This window comes from Spinacia oleracea, chromosome 6, assembly GCF_020520425.1.
Source record: "Spinacia oleracea cultivar Varoflay chromosome 6, BTI_SOV_V1, whole genome shotgun sequence".
In the NCBI taxonomy this organism is placed as follows: Eukaryota; Viridiplantae; Streptophyta; class Magnoliopsida; order Caryophyllales; family Amaranthaceae; genus Spinacia; species Spinacia oleracea.
Genome location: NC_079492.1, coordinates 13,796,066 through 13,810,256, shown reverse-complemented (window position 1 = coordinate 13,810,256; position 14,191 = coordinate 13,796,066). Strand labels below are relative to the sequence as shown.

The 14,191-nt window shown below is 40.8% G+C and overlaps 3 protein-coding genes across 4 annotated transcripts in view; 1 reads left to right on the top strand and 2 right to left on the bottom strand.

Annotated features, from left to right (window-relative positions):
• LOC110805350 (putative cysteine-rich receptor-like protein kinase 20) overlaps positions 1-7,134 on the bottom strand; it is a 26,116-nt gene extending 18,982 nt beyond the window's left edge. Inside the window, exons 1-7 of one of the 2 annotated variants that reach the window (XM_056833125.1) lie at positions 7,024-7,134; positions 5,654-6,282; positions 5,486-5,508; positions 4,929-5,050; positions 4,633-4,843; positions 3,937-4,174; positions 3,703-3,853 (exon numbers count right to left, since the gene is read on the bottom strand). In XM_056833125.1, the coding sequence (XP_056689103.1) occupies positions 3,703-3,853; positions 3,937-4,174; positions 4,633-4,843; positions 4,929-5,039 (711 nt within the window). In that variant the 5' untranslated portion in view covers positions 5,040-5,050; positions 5,486-5,508; positions 5,654-6,282; positions 7,024-7,134. Of the gene's footprint in view, positions 1-3,702; positions 3,854-3,936; positions 4,175-4,632; positions 4,844-4,928; positions 5,051-5,485; positions 5,577-5,653; positions 6,283-7,023 lie in introns of those variants that run through there. The other variant, XM_056833126.1, reaches the window with a different exon arrangement.
• On the bottom strand, positions 5,441-6,378 carry LOC130459125 (cysteine-rich repeat secretory protein 58-like). Its single transcript, XM_056831949.1, has 3 exons — positions 6,106-6,378; positions 5,654-6,017; positions 5,441-5,508 (listed from the first exon to the last, which is right to left on the bottom strand). Exons 1-3 carry the CDS (start codon positions 6,376-6,378, stop codon positions 5,441-5,443), a joined length of 705 nt encoding a protein of 234 aa, XP_056687927.1.
• Positions 6,902-14,191, top strand: LOC110805349 (uncharacterized). Its single transcript, XM_022010939.2, has 14 exons — positions 6,902-7,767; positions 7,950-8,060; positions 8,241-8,362; positions 8,456-8,666; positions 8,768-9,005; positions 9,108-9,261; positions 9,354-9,650; positions 11,184-12,024; positions 12,259-12,369; positions 12,612-12,733; positions 12,822-13,032; positions 13,140-13,377; positions 13,492-13,642; positions 13,712-14,191. The coding sequence occupies exons 1-14, from the start codon at positions 7,011-7,013 to the stop codon at positions 14,012-14,014; spliced, it is 3,867 nt and encodes a 1,288-aa protein (XP_021866631.2). The 5' UTR covers positions 6,902-7,010; the 3' UTR covers positions 14,015-14,191.

Genomic DNA, 14,191 nt, shown 5'->3' with positions numbered 1-14,191 from the left:
GCAATGGGAAACTGTCCTTGGGACATGCCTTATTGAGGTTGGTGTAGTCAACACACATTCTCCAGGTACCATTAGGTTTTTTGACGAGGACCACGTTAGCAACCCAGTCGGGGTACTGACTAGGCCTGACGAACCCTGCCTCCATCAACTTTTGTATTTCCGCGGCTGTCGCCTGATTTCTATCTTCCCCATGGTTCCTTTTCTTCTGACGAACCAGTTTGAAGTTTGGGTCCACATTCAGCTTATGGACGGCCACAGCAGGATCAATACCCGGCATTTCGTCCACTGTGAAAGCAAAGATATCTTCAAATTCTCTCAAAAGGTGGACCAACTCTGCCGCCAGCGGGTCGTCAGGAGAAATCCCGATGGGCACTACTCTGTCAGGTTTATCTGTGTTTAATACAACATTGAAATGAGCCCCAACAGGCTCTGGGCGTCTCTCTTCCATGTGCCCTGCTGAGATAGTTAATGTTTCTTTGACGATCTTGGGTTGTGTGTCGCCACATTTTCGTTTGTTTCCCGATGTCCCTTTCTCTTCACCCGTCCCCCATGCTTCTGGACTCAAGGTGGTTAGGTAGCAATCTCTAGCTTGTTGCTGGTCACCATGTATAGTGCTGACACTCCCATCGTCACAAATGAACTTAAGAAGCATCAGATGAGTCACAATGACAGCCTTTGCCCTATTCAAGGTGGGACGCCCCAAGATGATGTTATATGCCGTCAGGTCTTTCACTATGAGAAAACGGACGTCCATTTGTCGAGATTCCTTTCTATTTCCCATCCTCAGAGGAAGGGCAATTATGCCGACTGGGTGGATGATACTACCTCGGAAGCCTATAATGGGATAGTGGATTTTCTCAATCTTTGAGGAATCATGTTGCAGCCGATTCAAGCACTCTAGACTAATTATGTCCGACGAACTTCCTGTATCAACCAAAATACGCCTAACCCTCAGATTAGCAACTTTTAACTCAATTACCAAAGGATCGTCATGCGGGGTGGAGATTTTCCCACGGTCGGCCTCGCCGATTTCAACTTTTGGAAACGGGTCAACTGTGGCCTTGCCGGACAGCATCACTTGCCCCAATCGCTTGGCATAATCCTTCTGGCCCCTCATGGTCGGCCCGCCGGCGGCCAATCCTCCGGAGATGACTGCTACGCACTCTGGGTCGGTACGATTCCCATCTTCCTCCGAGGGAGGGGATTTGTTTTTCTTGTAGAAGGGTTTGCCAGAACCTCCCGTGTTCCTGCTGATATAACTCTTTAAGAATCCCTTGGCGGCTAGGCCGTCCAATGCCCTTTTCAAGCTCTTACATTCTTTGGTGTCATGCCCAATGTCACTGTGAAAGTGACAGTACAGTTTTGGGTCCCTACTTTCTGGTGGCGACTTCATGGGAAATGGACGATCAATGTCATATTTGGACCCGACGTCCATCAGAATTGTGTACATGTCTGTGTTATACTCAAATCGCTCCCGATCATAAGTTCTGGACCGTTTCTGGCCTGCCGCCCCGGGAGCCCTGTCTGACTCTTTTGCAATAGCCCACGTCCCGTTAGGCCGGCTCTTCTTTTCGAATTTCTCCTTTTTTGCCGCCGGCTCGGCGGTATCACTTCCTCTGGGATCTTTCGGGACGCTGCAAATCTCTGTTGCATGGATGAAGGCCTCGGCCTCATCCAGCACTTCTGGCATTGTTCGGACGCTTTTCTTTACCAGATCAAACTTGAAAGAGCCCTTTTTAAGCCCTCGAATGAAGTTATCGAATGCAACACCATCTGGCAAATCCGGAATTTGCCCTGCCTCTAGATTGAATCTCTTCACATAGCTCCTCAGAGACTCATCTTTCCCTTGCTGAATCCTACTCAGATGCATGCTCGTCTTCTTTTCTTCCTTGTGAGCCATGAACCGAGTAGAGAACAATAGCTCGAGCTCCGAAAAAGAGCGAATAGTTCCGGCTGGAAGTCTCTCGAACCACTTAGATGCTACTCCTTTGAGTGTGCCCGGAAAATACTTACACCAGGTTGAGTCAGTTGTTCCTTGGACATACATGTGATGCCGGTAAACCAAGAGGTGCATGTCTGGATCTGTGGTCCCATCGTAAGCATCAATGTTGGGCGGCTTGACTTTGGGTTCCCTCGGGGCCCTCATGATGGAGTCTGCAAAAGGGGTGGTGTGTCCTAGGGCCATGTTGGACACTCCCTCCTGAATGTGATACACAGGATCTTGACGCCTTGAGTAGGGTACCCGCTGGGAAGACTCGCGTCCGCGAGTTTGACGGGTTGGACGGGTGACCCCTGGGCGCACCTGGCTCAGATGCGTATAAGTTGGATGAGGGAGAGGTCTATCCGGCATGACGGGGGTTGACCCAATGTCAGAAAGTTCAGACTCAGAGTCAGGCAATTGCTCTGCGCGTGGCTGCTCACGTCCTCGGGACGTTTCTCCAATCAGCCGCCGTGGCAGTCGGCGTGGTAGGTAAGACATTGCCTGATTGGGCTGACTCGCTGGCGGCTGCCTCCTCAGGTCCTCGCCTGTCTGCCTGGTCCAAACGTTTGGGGGGCGCAAAAAAGTGTTGGCCTATTGCTTGCCGGCCCCTCATGATTTGCAGCCACAACAGTGGTGTAGATCAGCATACTCTTCTGTACCTCAACATTAACTGTCTTTCCCATATCAGCTTGGAACTCAGCCAAAATAGTCCGAAGAGCACCCACAGAGACAGGCATATCAGGGTTCTCCTCTATTACTGTATCCGCCCGAGGATCCAGGTGCCCTCCAGGAGGGGTGCGATTGGCCTGGTCGTCCTCCTCGCTGAGCACCTCTACCTCGGCAGCGTGACGAGGGGTGTGCCCGACCGTAAATATACGCGCAGCATCTCCAGTGATTCTCGTGGCCGGCGTATGATGTTCAGTCGGCATTTCTCTTTCGAGGGGTGGCCGCTCTACTCGTGTAGGCCGCCCAGTATCGTTGTCCTGTCGTTGATCTTCCATGTTACCGTACCTCCCCACAGACGGCGCCAAATGTTGTGGGGTTTTTCCGGTGAGATACCTTGGAGGTTTTCCGGTAACTTCTAAGGATTTCACAAGATTGTATTTTTATAGAGAGAGAAAGTAGAGAGAAGGCAGAGCAGCAATTGCTCTTGAATGTATTGTTTGTGACCCCTTTTTCTAGGGAAGTGGGACTATTTTATAGTACTAGGTTTTTGTGGGAATGACCTAATATTCCCTTTACATGATTGGCTAGGGTATGGGAGGAGGACATGTGTCCTTTCTCCTTACGATTCTCTGGCCCCTTTTGGCAATAGTGGGCTTTTTGGGCCTATTGTGCTTATTCATACTACTTGGAATACCTACTACTTAGGCCCCTTTTCAGGTATAGGTACATTACATACATTTATACATTCTTAAATACAAATACATATACATTGTAGATACGTAGATTGATACCCATGCTGTGGACTAGTCTTCGTATGGTTTCTGCTTAGGGGGCGTAATACGTGCCATGTGTCGCATCCTCATTGGTACACGGGCATGGTAATTTTGCCCACAACAATAACCATAACCCATTTTATTTTGGGCGGTGTCGGACCATGTTTTTTTCGTGCCCGTGCCGGACTGGACTTTTTTCGTGCCAAGTCGGGCTTGGGGCGGGCCGACCTACAGCTAGTCTGCTACCTTTAGTTAGTTGTAGTCACAACATATAATACTTACACGATTTAGTAGATTTTCATCATCTTCTTGTAGCTCAGAGACACTATTCCTATGTCCAGTAACAGTCTCCAGAAGTATAACTCCAAAGCTAAAAACATCAGATTTTACTGAGAATTTCCCTGTTGAAACATACTCAGGAGCCATGTATCCGCTGCAATATGTAGTTATGTACCCTCATAAGTCATACATGTTACAAGTCATGACAAGAAGAAATAAGAGGGGAGATTAACTTACAATCTTCCAGCAACTTTGCTGGTATTTCCTTGAGTTTGGTCAGCCCCAAACAGTTTTGCCATTCCAAAATCAGCAATTTTGGGGTTCAATTCTTCATCCAATAAAATGTTGCCAGGCTTAAGATCCCGATGGATAATCCTGAATCGAGAATCTTCATGAAGATACAGAAGTCCTCTCACAATTCCTAGTATGATCTTTTGTCGAGTTTCCCACTTCAAATGGACTCTCCTATTTTCATCTACAGCATCAAACATGACAATCATGAACAGTTCAGAAATTATAAAGATATCAATATTGTCGGCCTGATCAAAAGGCGGGCCGGGCCGGGCCACTGTCTAAAAATCAGCCCCGTTATGTCGGGCCATACCAAGGTGTGGGCCAAATTTCTGTGCCCAAAACCCGCTGTTTCGGGCCAAAAGTAGCGGGCTTTTCGGTCCGGACCAGATTTATAAACTACGTTGTACAAAACCCGTCAAATTGGGCCGGGACGGACCGGGCACGAAAAAGGGCCTAAAATTTTTGCCCAAAACCCGCTAACATTTGGGCCGGGCTGAGCCGGGCCGTGCCAAGGTTCGGGCCAACAGGCCGAGTTCATGTTGATCAGGTCTACAATATTGTTGGTATTTTGATTTAGGTATTCATCAGCAGTTTGGATTTATAGAAGTAACAAATTTCAAGTTGCAATGGAAAGACTACCAAACAGGAAGCGATCAAGACTCTTGTTAGGCACAAACTCATAGACAAGTAATTTTTCTTCTCCTTCCAAGCAAAAACCAAAGAGTTTGACAAGATTTTTGTGCTGCAACTTTGCAACTAAGCATGCCTCACACTTGAACTCCCTTATTCCTTGCCCTGATTGACTTGCAAGCCTCTTAACAGCTATAGCTTGTCTGTCGGGAAGTGTTCCCTAAAATTGCCATGGAATTGGAAAAAAGATGTCACTAATCTGAATGAATTGTTACTAACCAAGAGAATGAAGAGTGCAAACATACCATGTAAACAACTCCAAATCCACCTCGACCTATTTTATTGGCAGAGGCGAAATTGTCAGTGGCAACTTTGATAGCACTAAATTGCAAGTGCAGATTTTCCATACTCTCCATCTCTTCAAGTCCTGCATAACACATCATAGAATAGGGATGTAAAAATATTGATGTTCACCAAGACCTGCACATTCTGAATTCATTAGAAAAAATTTCAGTTCATTGTTGAGACGTGAGAGAAGCTGAAAAGAGTCACTTAATTTTTTTTTTCCCTTCAAAACGCATACTTGGATTGAGGGTAATGCATTAAGGGGTAATAAAAGAGAAGTGGAAATTCTAACTCCCACCAGATATTTTGGTGAACATGTAAATTGAGCCATTTTTTAAGCAGCATATAAATTACAGGACTACGCCTCTTATGATTTAATATCTCAATTGAGTGATTGACAGAGTCCAGTTGAAAACATACTTGAAATAGAGACAATATTAAACTCTTCCCTAGTTCTTGAATTTTAATTTTTTCAGACAATGTAACTGTAAAACTCATACTTCAGAAGATGATTTACCTGTGATGCACCAAATCTTTTCCCTGCATCAAAAAATAGGTTTGTTTCAGAATTTGTGCATATTGATGCCTTTTACTTTTAGAACCAATTAATAACGAAAGAAGGCATGCTTTCAGGATCAGGAATTCAGGATAAACTACAGAGAAATTGTTCAGAGTTCAGTGCAACCTGGGCTGACATCAATATAGAAGTATGACAACCGGCAGCTTGGCAGGGCAGTTGTTCCTAATTGTCTTCCATTCATAGGAAGCCTACTGAGTCCCGATTGCAAGCATCTGTTACAGTCGTATGGACTTAAATCAGGAGTACAATCAACATAGCCCGCAAGTGAAATGGTTTCTCTGACATAGACCACGCCTAATGCAGAAGCCAATGACGTATTATCCACTATGGCCTTATTGAAGAGGCCGATCAACATGCTTGATAATTGCTGGTCAAACTGTTGGTAAACACGCGGTCCATAATCAAAGTCGAAATGCACAGAATCATCGACAATGGAGAATATGGAGTGGTTTGCATAACGTAACATACACTGACCATAGAACACTATTGCATCAACAACATATGGAACATTTTTGTTGAACTTGCCCTGCTGCTACAGTGATGCAGTCTTGGCAAACTTGAGCAGTGTAGGCCCCATTGCAAAGGAAGAGGCCATACACTTTATTAACACTATTTCCCACTGTGAAGTTGTAGAACTTTTTTGAGACCGCTTCATTTGAGAGATTGGCAAGAAGAACATTCAGATTGCTTTGATATACACTTCCATGATCAAATTGTTTCTCAGAACAAAACTCCTGCATAAAAGTAACTTGGTCTTCTGAAACAACAGGTCTGAAAAAAAAGAATGAAAGGCAGAGAAGGCCGATAGCTTTTGGATTAAAAATAGCCATTGTTTTACTTTTGTTATGATATGTTTTGATAAGTTCCAATGAGGTTTGATACGTAGATATGTCATATGTGCCCAAAATAATCAATCAATTTCAACTTTCGGAGAAGCAAACCAGTAACAGCTAATCCTAATAATTAATCGATCTTTCACTGTATTTCTTCTAGTTAGAGTTAAAAAAATCATTTCCAGTCAAAGTCAGTACTTTAATGGTAGACCTTAGATATCTGTTTAATCCCTGGCACTTTCCAGGAATTACCTATAGATTAAGATGACATCCTACAGAGATGACCAGCATTATAAGCAAAGATGCTGAATTAGATAATACTAAGGTAATTATCAAGCCAACAAATCTTATTAGTTGTGACATGGAGTAGACTTTGATAACTATTACACAAACCAGGAAATTTAAAATAAAAATGCTGAATCAGATGATTTGGAAACTGCATTTTGCATACAGAATAAAGAAACCTTCTGTTCAGATTCAATTGAATAAAAAAATGTATAGGTAAAAATAATCCATTTAATACTGTATATTTGCCGGGTCTTCTGCCAATTTTTTTATCACAAGGGCATGTTCAGAAAATGCACAGAATTGGTCCATTGTCTGCAAATTTCTGCTAGTACAAAGAGAAGATGATGGACCAACCTAAACTTGTGCCTCTTTTCTTATCAGGAACATTTTTATATCTTCACCTTTCAGATCTTCAATTCCAGTCTGCAACTGCTGAGGATCAAGTCACCTACATATACAGCTCCTGTGGAAAGAATCAGCAATATGATCAGGGAAGTGAATATGCAAACAATGTTGATCTTCTATTACCTAACCTCACCTCCAGAGCTAGCACAAACAAGTTCTATAACGTCACCATTGGAGAACCCCCCAACCAAGTCTATGGCCTTTTCCTTTGCAGCAGTTACTCCACCAATCAAGTCTGCCAAGATTGCATCACACTTGCACAGGGTGAAATTCAACAAAAATGTCCATCTAGTGTAGAATCTATTGTGTGGTATATAGAATGTATGTTACGCTATGCAAACCACTCCATATTTTCCATCAATGATGTCTCTGTATCCCATAATTTGGAGTCCGGACAAGCAAAGTATAGTCAGTTTAATCAAGACTTGACAGACACATTTATCATTCTCTTCAACACGGCTGCTAATGGGAATTCATCATTAGCATCAGCCACAACAACTGTTTATCTAACAAATCACATATCAATGAGCTGCTATGTGGATTGCACTCCCGATTTGAGCCCCTCAGATTGCAGAAATTGCTTACAAAGTGCACTAAGTAAGCTTACAACACCTGGTACCCAATCTGGAGGACTCCTACAACCAAGTTGCAGATTGATGTACGCTTTCAATGATGCTGGAACTCCCTCACCAGGTACTGAACATGTAGGTAGAGATTGAAAAAAACCAGTAAGAGTATGAACAGTGCGATAATTTTTGACGTTCCTGATTGATTTTGAGCAATTTACCAAAAAAATAAAAGATGAACACTCCAATATGACATTTATTTAATAATATGAAAGAGGTAGACTTCAAGTTTTCAATTTGTAAATGCAGGCAAGGGGATATATGTAGCCTTGGCTGTCATTTCAGTTGTTGCAGCAGCATCTTTGATCTTACTCGTTTTCATCTTCCTGAAGAAAAGAAAGACCACCGGAGAGCTTGCTGGTAAGTTCACTTCCCAGACTATCACATGCTATATGAACTACAAAGGGGAAAAACAGAGAATTAACAGAAGAAATTAAATCAGATAATAGGAGAACAAGAAGAAAGTTGGAAGGCAGAGTCTAGTTGGTCCATCTTCCTTGTTTCAAAGACTAAATATAGATTTAAATGGTGTTCCTGCAGGATTAGATGAGATTGAAGCCATGGAAAACCTGCAGTTTGAATTTGAAGCCATCAAATCAGCCACGGAAAACTTTGCCACAGAGAAAAAGATTGGACAGGGTGGATTTGGTGTTGTTTACTTGGTATGATCAAATTCAATATATTATTCTACAGAAGCTGAAAATTAAATTCTGGCTTAAACGTAATGAATTGATGTTTAAGAATGATGGTTTCAGGGAACACTTGCAGATGGGCAAGCAGTGGCTGTTAAGAGGCTCTCAAATACCACAGGACAAGGAATCAAAGAGTTCAAGACTGAGGCATGTTTAGCTGCGAAACTCCAACACAAAAATCTTGTCAAACTTTTCGGGTTCTGCTTGCAAGGGGATGAGATGTTACTTGTCTATGAGTTTGTTCCTAATAAAAGCCTTGATCGGTATTTATTTGGTATTGTTTCGATTTAACTTTGACCTTTAAGTTCATAACAACTTCATATACTATTTCAAAGAAGCTCCTTTGATAAAATGGAGATAAATTGTGAACTACAGGTCCAAAAGGAGGAGCAAAGTTGAAGTGGGAGGCTCGTCATAGAATCATAGTGGGAATTGCCAAAGGCCTTTTATATCTGCATGAAGATTCTCGCCCTAAGATCATTCATCGTGATCTTAAACCCGGTAACATTTTGTTAGATGAAGAGATGAACCCTAAAATTGCTGATTTTGGGATGGCAAAGCTTTTTGGAGCGGATCAAACCCAGGGAAATACCAGTCGAGTGGCAGGGACATTGTAATATTTCAACTTATTGGATGCCTTAAATATATTCTTGGGTTTTTTTAGTGCATAATTCATAATTATAAATGATATGATATAAAGTAAAATATGATGCAGTGGATACATGGCACCTGAATACGTAACAGCGGGACATATTTCAATGAAGTCTGATATTTTCAGCTATGGTGTCATACTTTTAGAGATTGTGAGTGGTTTGAGGAATAGTTTTTCAGATCCAGATAACAGTCAGGACGAGAATCTTCTGCATTATGTAAGTTGAAATCTTATGTTGATCCACTTTTCCTCTACTTCTATTGTTAAAACTTTATGCACTTACATGTTAGATTGCATTTTGTATTCCAGGCATGGAGACTTTGGGAAGAGAGTACTCACTTGAAGTTGGTAGATTCAGAATTAGGGAATGCTTTTTCAAAAGATGAAGTTGAAAGATGCATATACATCGGGCTATTGTGCATTCAAGCAGAACCTGCAAAACGGCCAAACATTGCATCAGTCTTGCTCATGCTTAATACCCAACCTATCAGCTTCCCACAACCTGCACCCCCTCCTCTTTTACCTTATAAGACAAAAGATCAAGCCACATCACAAGGAAGCTATGGTACTCAAGCAGAGGCTGAAATAAGTGACCTGCTTCCTCGATGATGAAGGCATTGAATCAAATTTACTGTTAGAGTCAAAACAGGTTTTATTGTGTTTAATAACAGTTAAAGCTACTATATATATTATCTCCATGCTCTGATGTTTGAGTTTGATGGTGATATAAATCTTTTTCGAGTTTTTTTGTTGGGTCAGAAGTTAGTGAACTACTGTTATACTGAAACTACTTATATTGCTTTCCTCTTATTTTATCTATATGAAAAGAGATTGATCATATCTCATTTTTATCAGGACATAAAATCAACTCCAAATTACAGAAGATATTTCTTACAAATAGATTATGTTCAATGAAAAATGAAGGAAACACATGCAGTAGGTGCGGGAGCTGTATTCTAATCACAGCCGCTTTGGTTGAATTTTATTCACAGTAGTAGAGTTACAGGGTTGCCTATGGTTATATCAATATGTATTCTATGAAAATGAGAGGGATTCCCATAGCTTACTGGATTCCAAATCAGTTCATCAATTGACATTCTTATAAGACCGGAATTAAAGACAAGGAAGCTGCAGACATGGATTAGAAGTAAGCAGAACTAACCAGATTATCATTACGCAAAATATTAATAGGGTTGCAGAGGTGTTCATGTGAATAACATTTTCAAAGGTTCTGATACCCATGTCCAAGTGTCGAGATTCCGACACGGGTATTTGAGGTAAAATGAAGAGTCCGGGTAACAAAGCCAATTGTTTCAACCAGGACGGTCCAGGACTGCAACAAATTTCAGAAAAGGTATAAAACAAACCATTAATTTCATTTTATAAATCACATAGTTACCTTCTTCTACCAACTGATAAGGCATAAATAAAAATATCCCTCTGGTTTCTTCAAACATTGGCCTGCAAAATATCAAACAAGCTAAATGTTCATGACTGTCTAACATTTCAGCAATATTTTTGCCTTGAGACTATTCTCATCTATTCAATTCTGCAAGTTGACAGTAGCAGCTAAATACTTTTGCAGAAACGCTTGAGAAAAACATCAAATAACTTAACATAACTTTAATAGCCTACTGCAACCCCATCTCAAACAAAATCCTCATACAAACTGATGATAAAGATAGTGCTAATAGAAGTGGAGAAAATTAATGTGTGTCCTGGTTAATATTTAGGAATTGTTTCACTTAAACGTCTGTCACTTTCTAGGAATCAGCAGACAATATGTTTATTTAACCTGGCAGTGTTAGTTCCTGAGACATGGATGATTCTCAGGAATTTCCAAGAAATCCAAGCATACATCTGTGCATCTAGAAATATAGACACTTATTCTGATTTTGGCCAAAATTACAATATTTGTCAGACATAAAAAATTAAGCCTTCCATGACATAATTTTGAATAAGGCAGACCATTTAATTAGTAAACAAAGATATTGTTAGAAACTGCAAGTAATGGTTGTAAATCTCGTAATAACGTAATGAATAAAAAACTATCATCACATTCAATTGCAAATATAAAATTAAACCACTCATGTAATAACTTAATCTAAATGCAGAATATTCGCCACTTACTAATCAAAGACAATCATACAGGAATGGAAATACAGTAATATTCAACTCTCCATGGCTTTATGTTCCCTGCCAAATTCCAAGCAAAAGTCAACCATAATGAAACAAACAAAAGCTGTGCCCCTTAATATCCCATCAGCCTTGTTATTTCTTTGCCTTTTCACCCTTCTAACCAAATATGCTACAGCTGAGGATCAAGTTACCTATTTACAGACCAACTGTTCCGAGGATCACCACTATGATCAGGGGAGTGAATACCAAAACAATCTTGGTCTACTATTCTCCAATCTCAACTCTGAAGCTAGCACCAACAAGTTCTATAATTTCAGCATTGGGGATGCACCCAACAAAGTCTATGGCCTTTTCCTTTGCCATAGAAACTACGTCAATCAGGTTTGTCAAGACTGCATCACGCTTGCACAAGGAGAGATTCAACGAAGATGCCCATCTAGCACAGAAGCTATTGTGTGGTATACAGAATGCATGTTTCGGTATGCAAACCACTCCATAATCTCAAGGAACGATGTCTCTGTATTCTATAATCTTGGGAGTGGGCCTAAGAAGTACGATCAGTTCAACCAACAACTGACGAATACATATATCAGCCTATTTAATCAGGCTACTGCTGGAAATTCATCAATGATGTCAGCAACAACCGTTGTTTATGTTGCAAGAGAGATATCAGTTGGTTGCTATGTAGACTGCACTCCTGATTTGAGCCCCCAAGTATGCAGAAGATGCTTAGGCACTGCGCTAGGCAGGTTTCATCCAGACGGCTATCAAGCAGGAGTACTTCTGCAACCAAGCTGCAGATTGATGTATGCTTTCTATGATGCTGTACTTCTTAAACCAGGTAGTCAAAAAAAACCTAGGGAATATTTGGTAAATTTACTAGTTAACATATGCCATAAGATAGATTTTGTATAGTGCATGAATGGAGCTTACTTGAAAATTAAGGCAACAAACAACCCTCAACCAGAGAACAGTGGTTTCTTCCTAAAGTTTGCATTCTGTTTTTATTCTCAATTTTGACAGATATTTAGACTACAAAGGAAGCTAACTTTGCTTCTCTGATTTGTAACTGCAGGCAAAGAGTTATTCATTGCATTGGGTGTTGTTTCAGCAGTTGCAGCCGCATCTTTGTTCTTAAATGTTTTTGTCTGTCTGAAGAGAAAAAAGGCTTCCGGAAAGTTAACTGGTAAGTTCCAAGTTAGTGTGTGGAGTATGTAAGTACATACGTATATTTACATTTCAAGCTTAGACCAATCAACGGAAAGTGAATTTACGAAGACAAAACATCAGTTAATGTGCTCAAATAAAAAAAACAAACAGAAGTACAGAACAATCCTATGCATAAAGTTTACAAATCGTTAACCAATCTCTTCAGGCTAGTGACACAACCCAAAATAAACATTTAACAAGGATTTACTGTCATTTCAGGGATTGAAGAGATTGAAAGCATGGAAAACTTGCACTTTGAATTGGATACCATTAAAGCAGCCACCGATGACTTCTCACCAGCCAACAAGATTGGACAAGGTGGATTTGGGATTGTTTACTTGGTATGAGCAGCACTTATGTTGTGAACTTGCAATTCATGCTCTCCCTCAACTTATTTAATATCAGCAAATGGTTTTATGCTGATTTCAGGGAAAACTTGCAGATCAACAGGCAGTGGCTGTTAAGAGGCTCTCAAATGCTTCAGGACAAGGGCTCAGAGAATTTAAGACTGAAGCATGTTTAGCTGCCAAAATTCAGCACAAAAATCTTGTCAAACTTTTCGGATTTTGTTTGGAAAGGGACGAGATGTTACTAGTCTATGAGTTTGTGCCTAATAAGAGCCTCGATCGATATTTATTTGGTAATGTTTATGTGGATACATCCTGTTGAAAATAAGTTCAACTCGTAACATTTTCTGTATGTGAAACTCCTTCATTGATAATATTGGACATAAATCATGAACTGCAGATAAACAAAGAGGCGCATATTTGAAGTGGGAGACACGTTACAACATCATAGTTGGAATTGCTCGAGGCCTGCTATATCTCCATGAAGATTCTCGCCCCAAAATTATTCATCGTGATCTTAAACCTAGCAACATTTTGTTAGATGGAGAGATGAACCCAAAAATTGCAGATTTTGGCATGGCAAAGCTTTTTGGAGTAGATCAAACTCAGGGAAATACCAGTAGAGTGGCAGGAACATTGTAAGATTTCAACTTGAGTTCATTCTCATTAACATACTTAACACTTTCTTAAGAAACTTATAACTTCAGCAAAAAGAACCCTGACCTTGATAAGATACGTAAAATGTGATGCAGTGGATATATGGCTCCTGAATACGCAACAATAGGACATTTTTCCGGCAAGTCTGACATTTTTAGTTATGGTGTCATTCTTTTGGAGATCGTGAGCGGTCAGCGGAATAACTTGTTCAATCCAGATACAGAGACAGAAAACCTTCTAGATTATGTAAGTAAAAAATCTAGTCATTTATTAGTTATACTTACATCATAAATTGTAATTGCTCTTTACATTTAGGCTTGGAGACTTTGGGATGAAGAAGGGACTCCTCTGAAGTTGCTAGATTCGGCACTGGGGAGTGATTTCAGAAAGGGTGAAGCGGAAAGATGTATACAAGTTGGGTTATTGTGCATTCAAGAAGACCCAGCTAAAAGACCTAACATTGAATCAGTATTGCTCATGCTTAACACCGAACCTATTACTCTCCCACCACCTGTAGCCCCTCCTGCTTTCCCTTTCCATCCAGGAAAGCGAGCACCTCCATGCGGAAGTTATAGCAATCAAGCAGAATGTGAGATCACTGAGTTGGCTCCTCGGTGATAAGTAAAAGCCACAGTTAATTGTTAATTTTCTTTACAGAACTACAGTTGATGTCTAGTTTCGGCATTGTTTTATACCTTTTTCTTTGACTCATGCTGCTATATGAGTTTGATTTGATGTATTGTACTCTGTTCTAAAGGAACCTTGCTTAAATTTTACTTTCTTTTTTACAAACCA

Excerpts from the sequence above, each read along its gene's own strand:
- LOC130459125 (XM_056831949.1), bottom strand. The coding sequence starts at position 6,378 with ATGGCTATTTTTAATCCAAAAGCTATCGGCCTTCTCTGCCTTTCATTC. Across the intron at positions 6,018-6,105 it reads ATGGGGCCTACACTGCTCAA|TGTATGTTACGTTATGCAAA; the intron begins GTTTGCCAAGAC and ends TTCTATGGTCAG. Across the intron at positions 5,509-5,653 it reads CTATATTGATGTCAGCCCAG|GGAAAAGATTTGGTGCATCA; the intron begins GTTGCACTGAAC and ends TTTTTGATGCAG.
- LOC110805349 (XM_022010939.2), top strand. The coding sequence starts at position 7,011 with ATGATGGACCAACCTAAACTTGTGCCTCTTTTCTTATCAGGAACATTT. Across the intron at positions 8,667-8,767 it reads CCTTGATCGGTATTTATTTG|GTCCAAAAGGAGGAGCAAAG; the intron begins GTATTGTTTCGA and ends TGTGAACTACAG. Across the intron at positions 9,006-9,107 it reads AGTCGAGTGGCAGGGACATT|TGGATACATGGCACCTGAAT; the intron begins GTAATATTTCAA and ends AATATGATGCAG.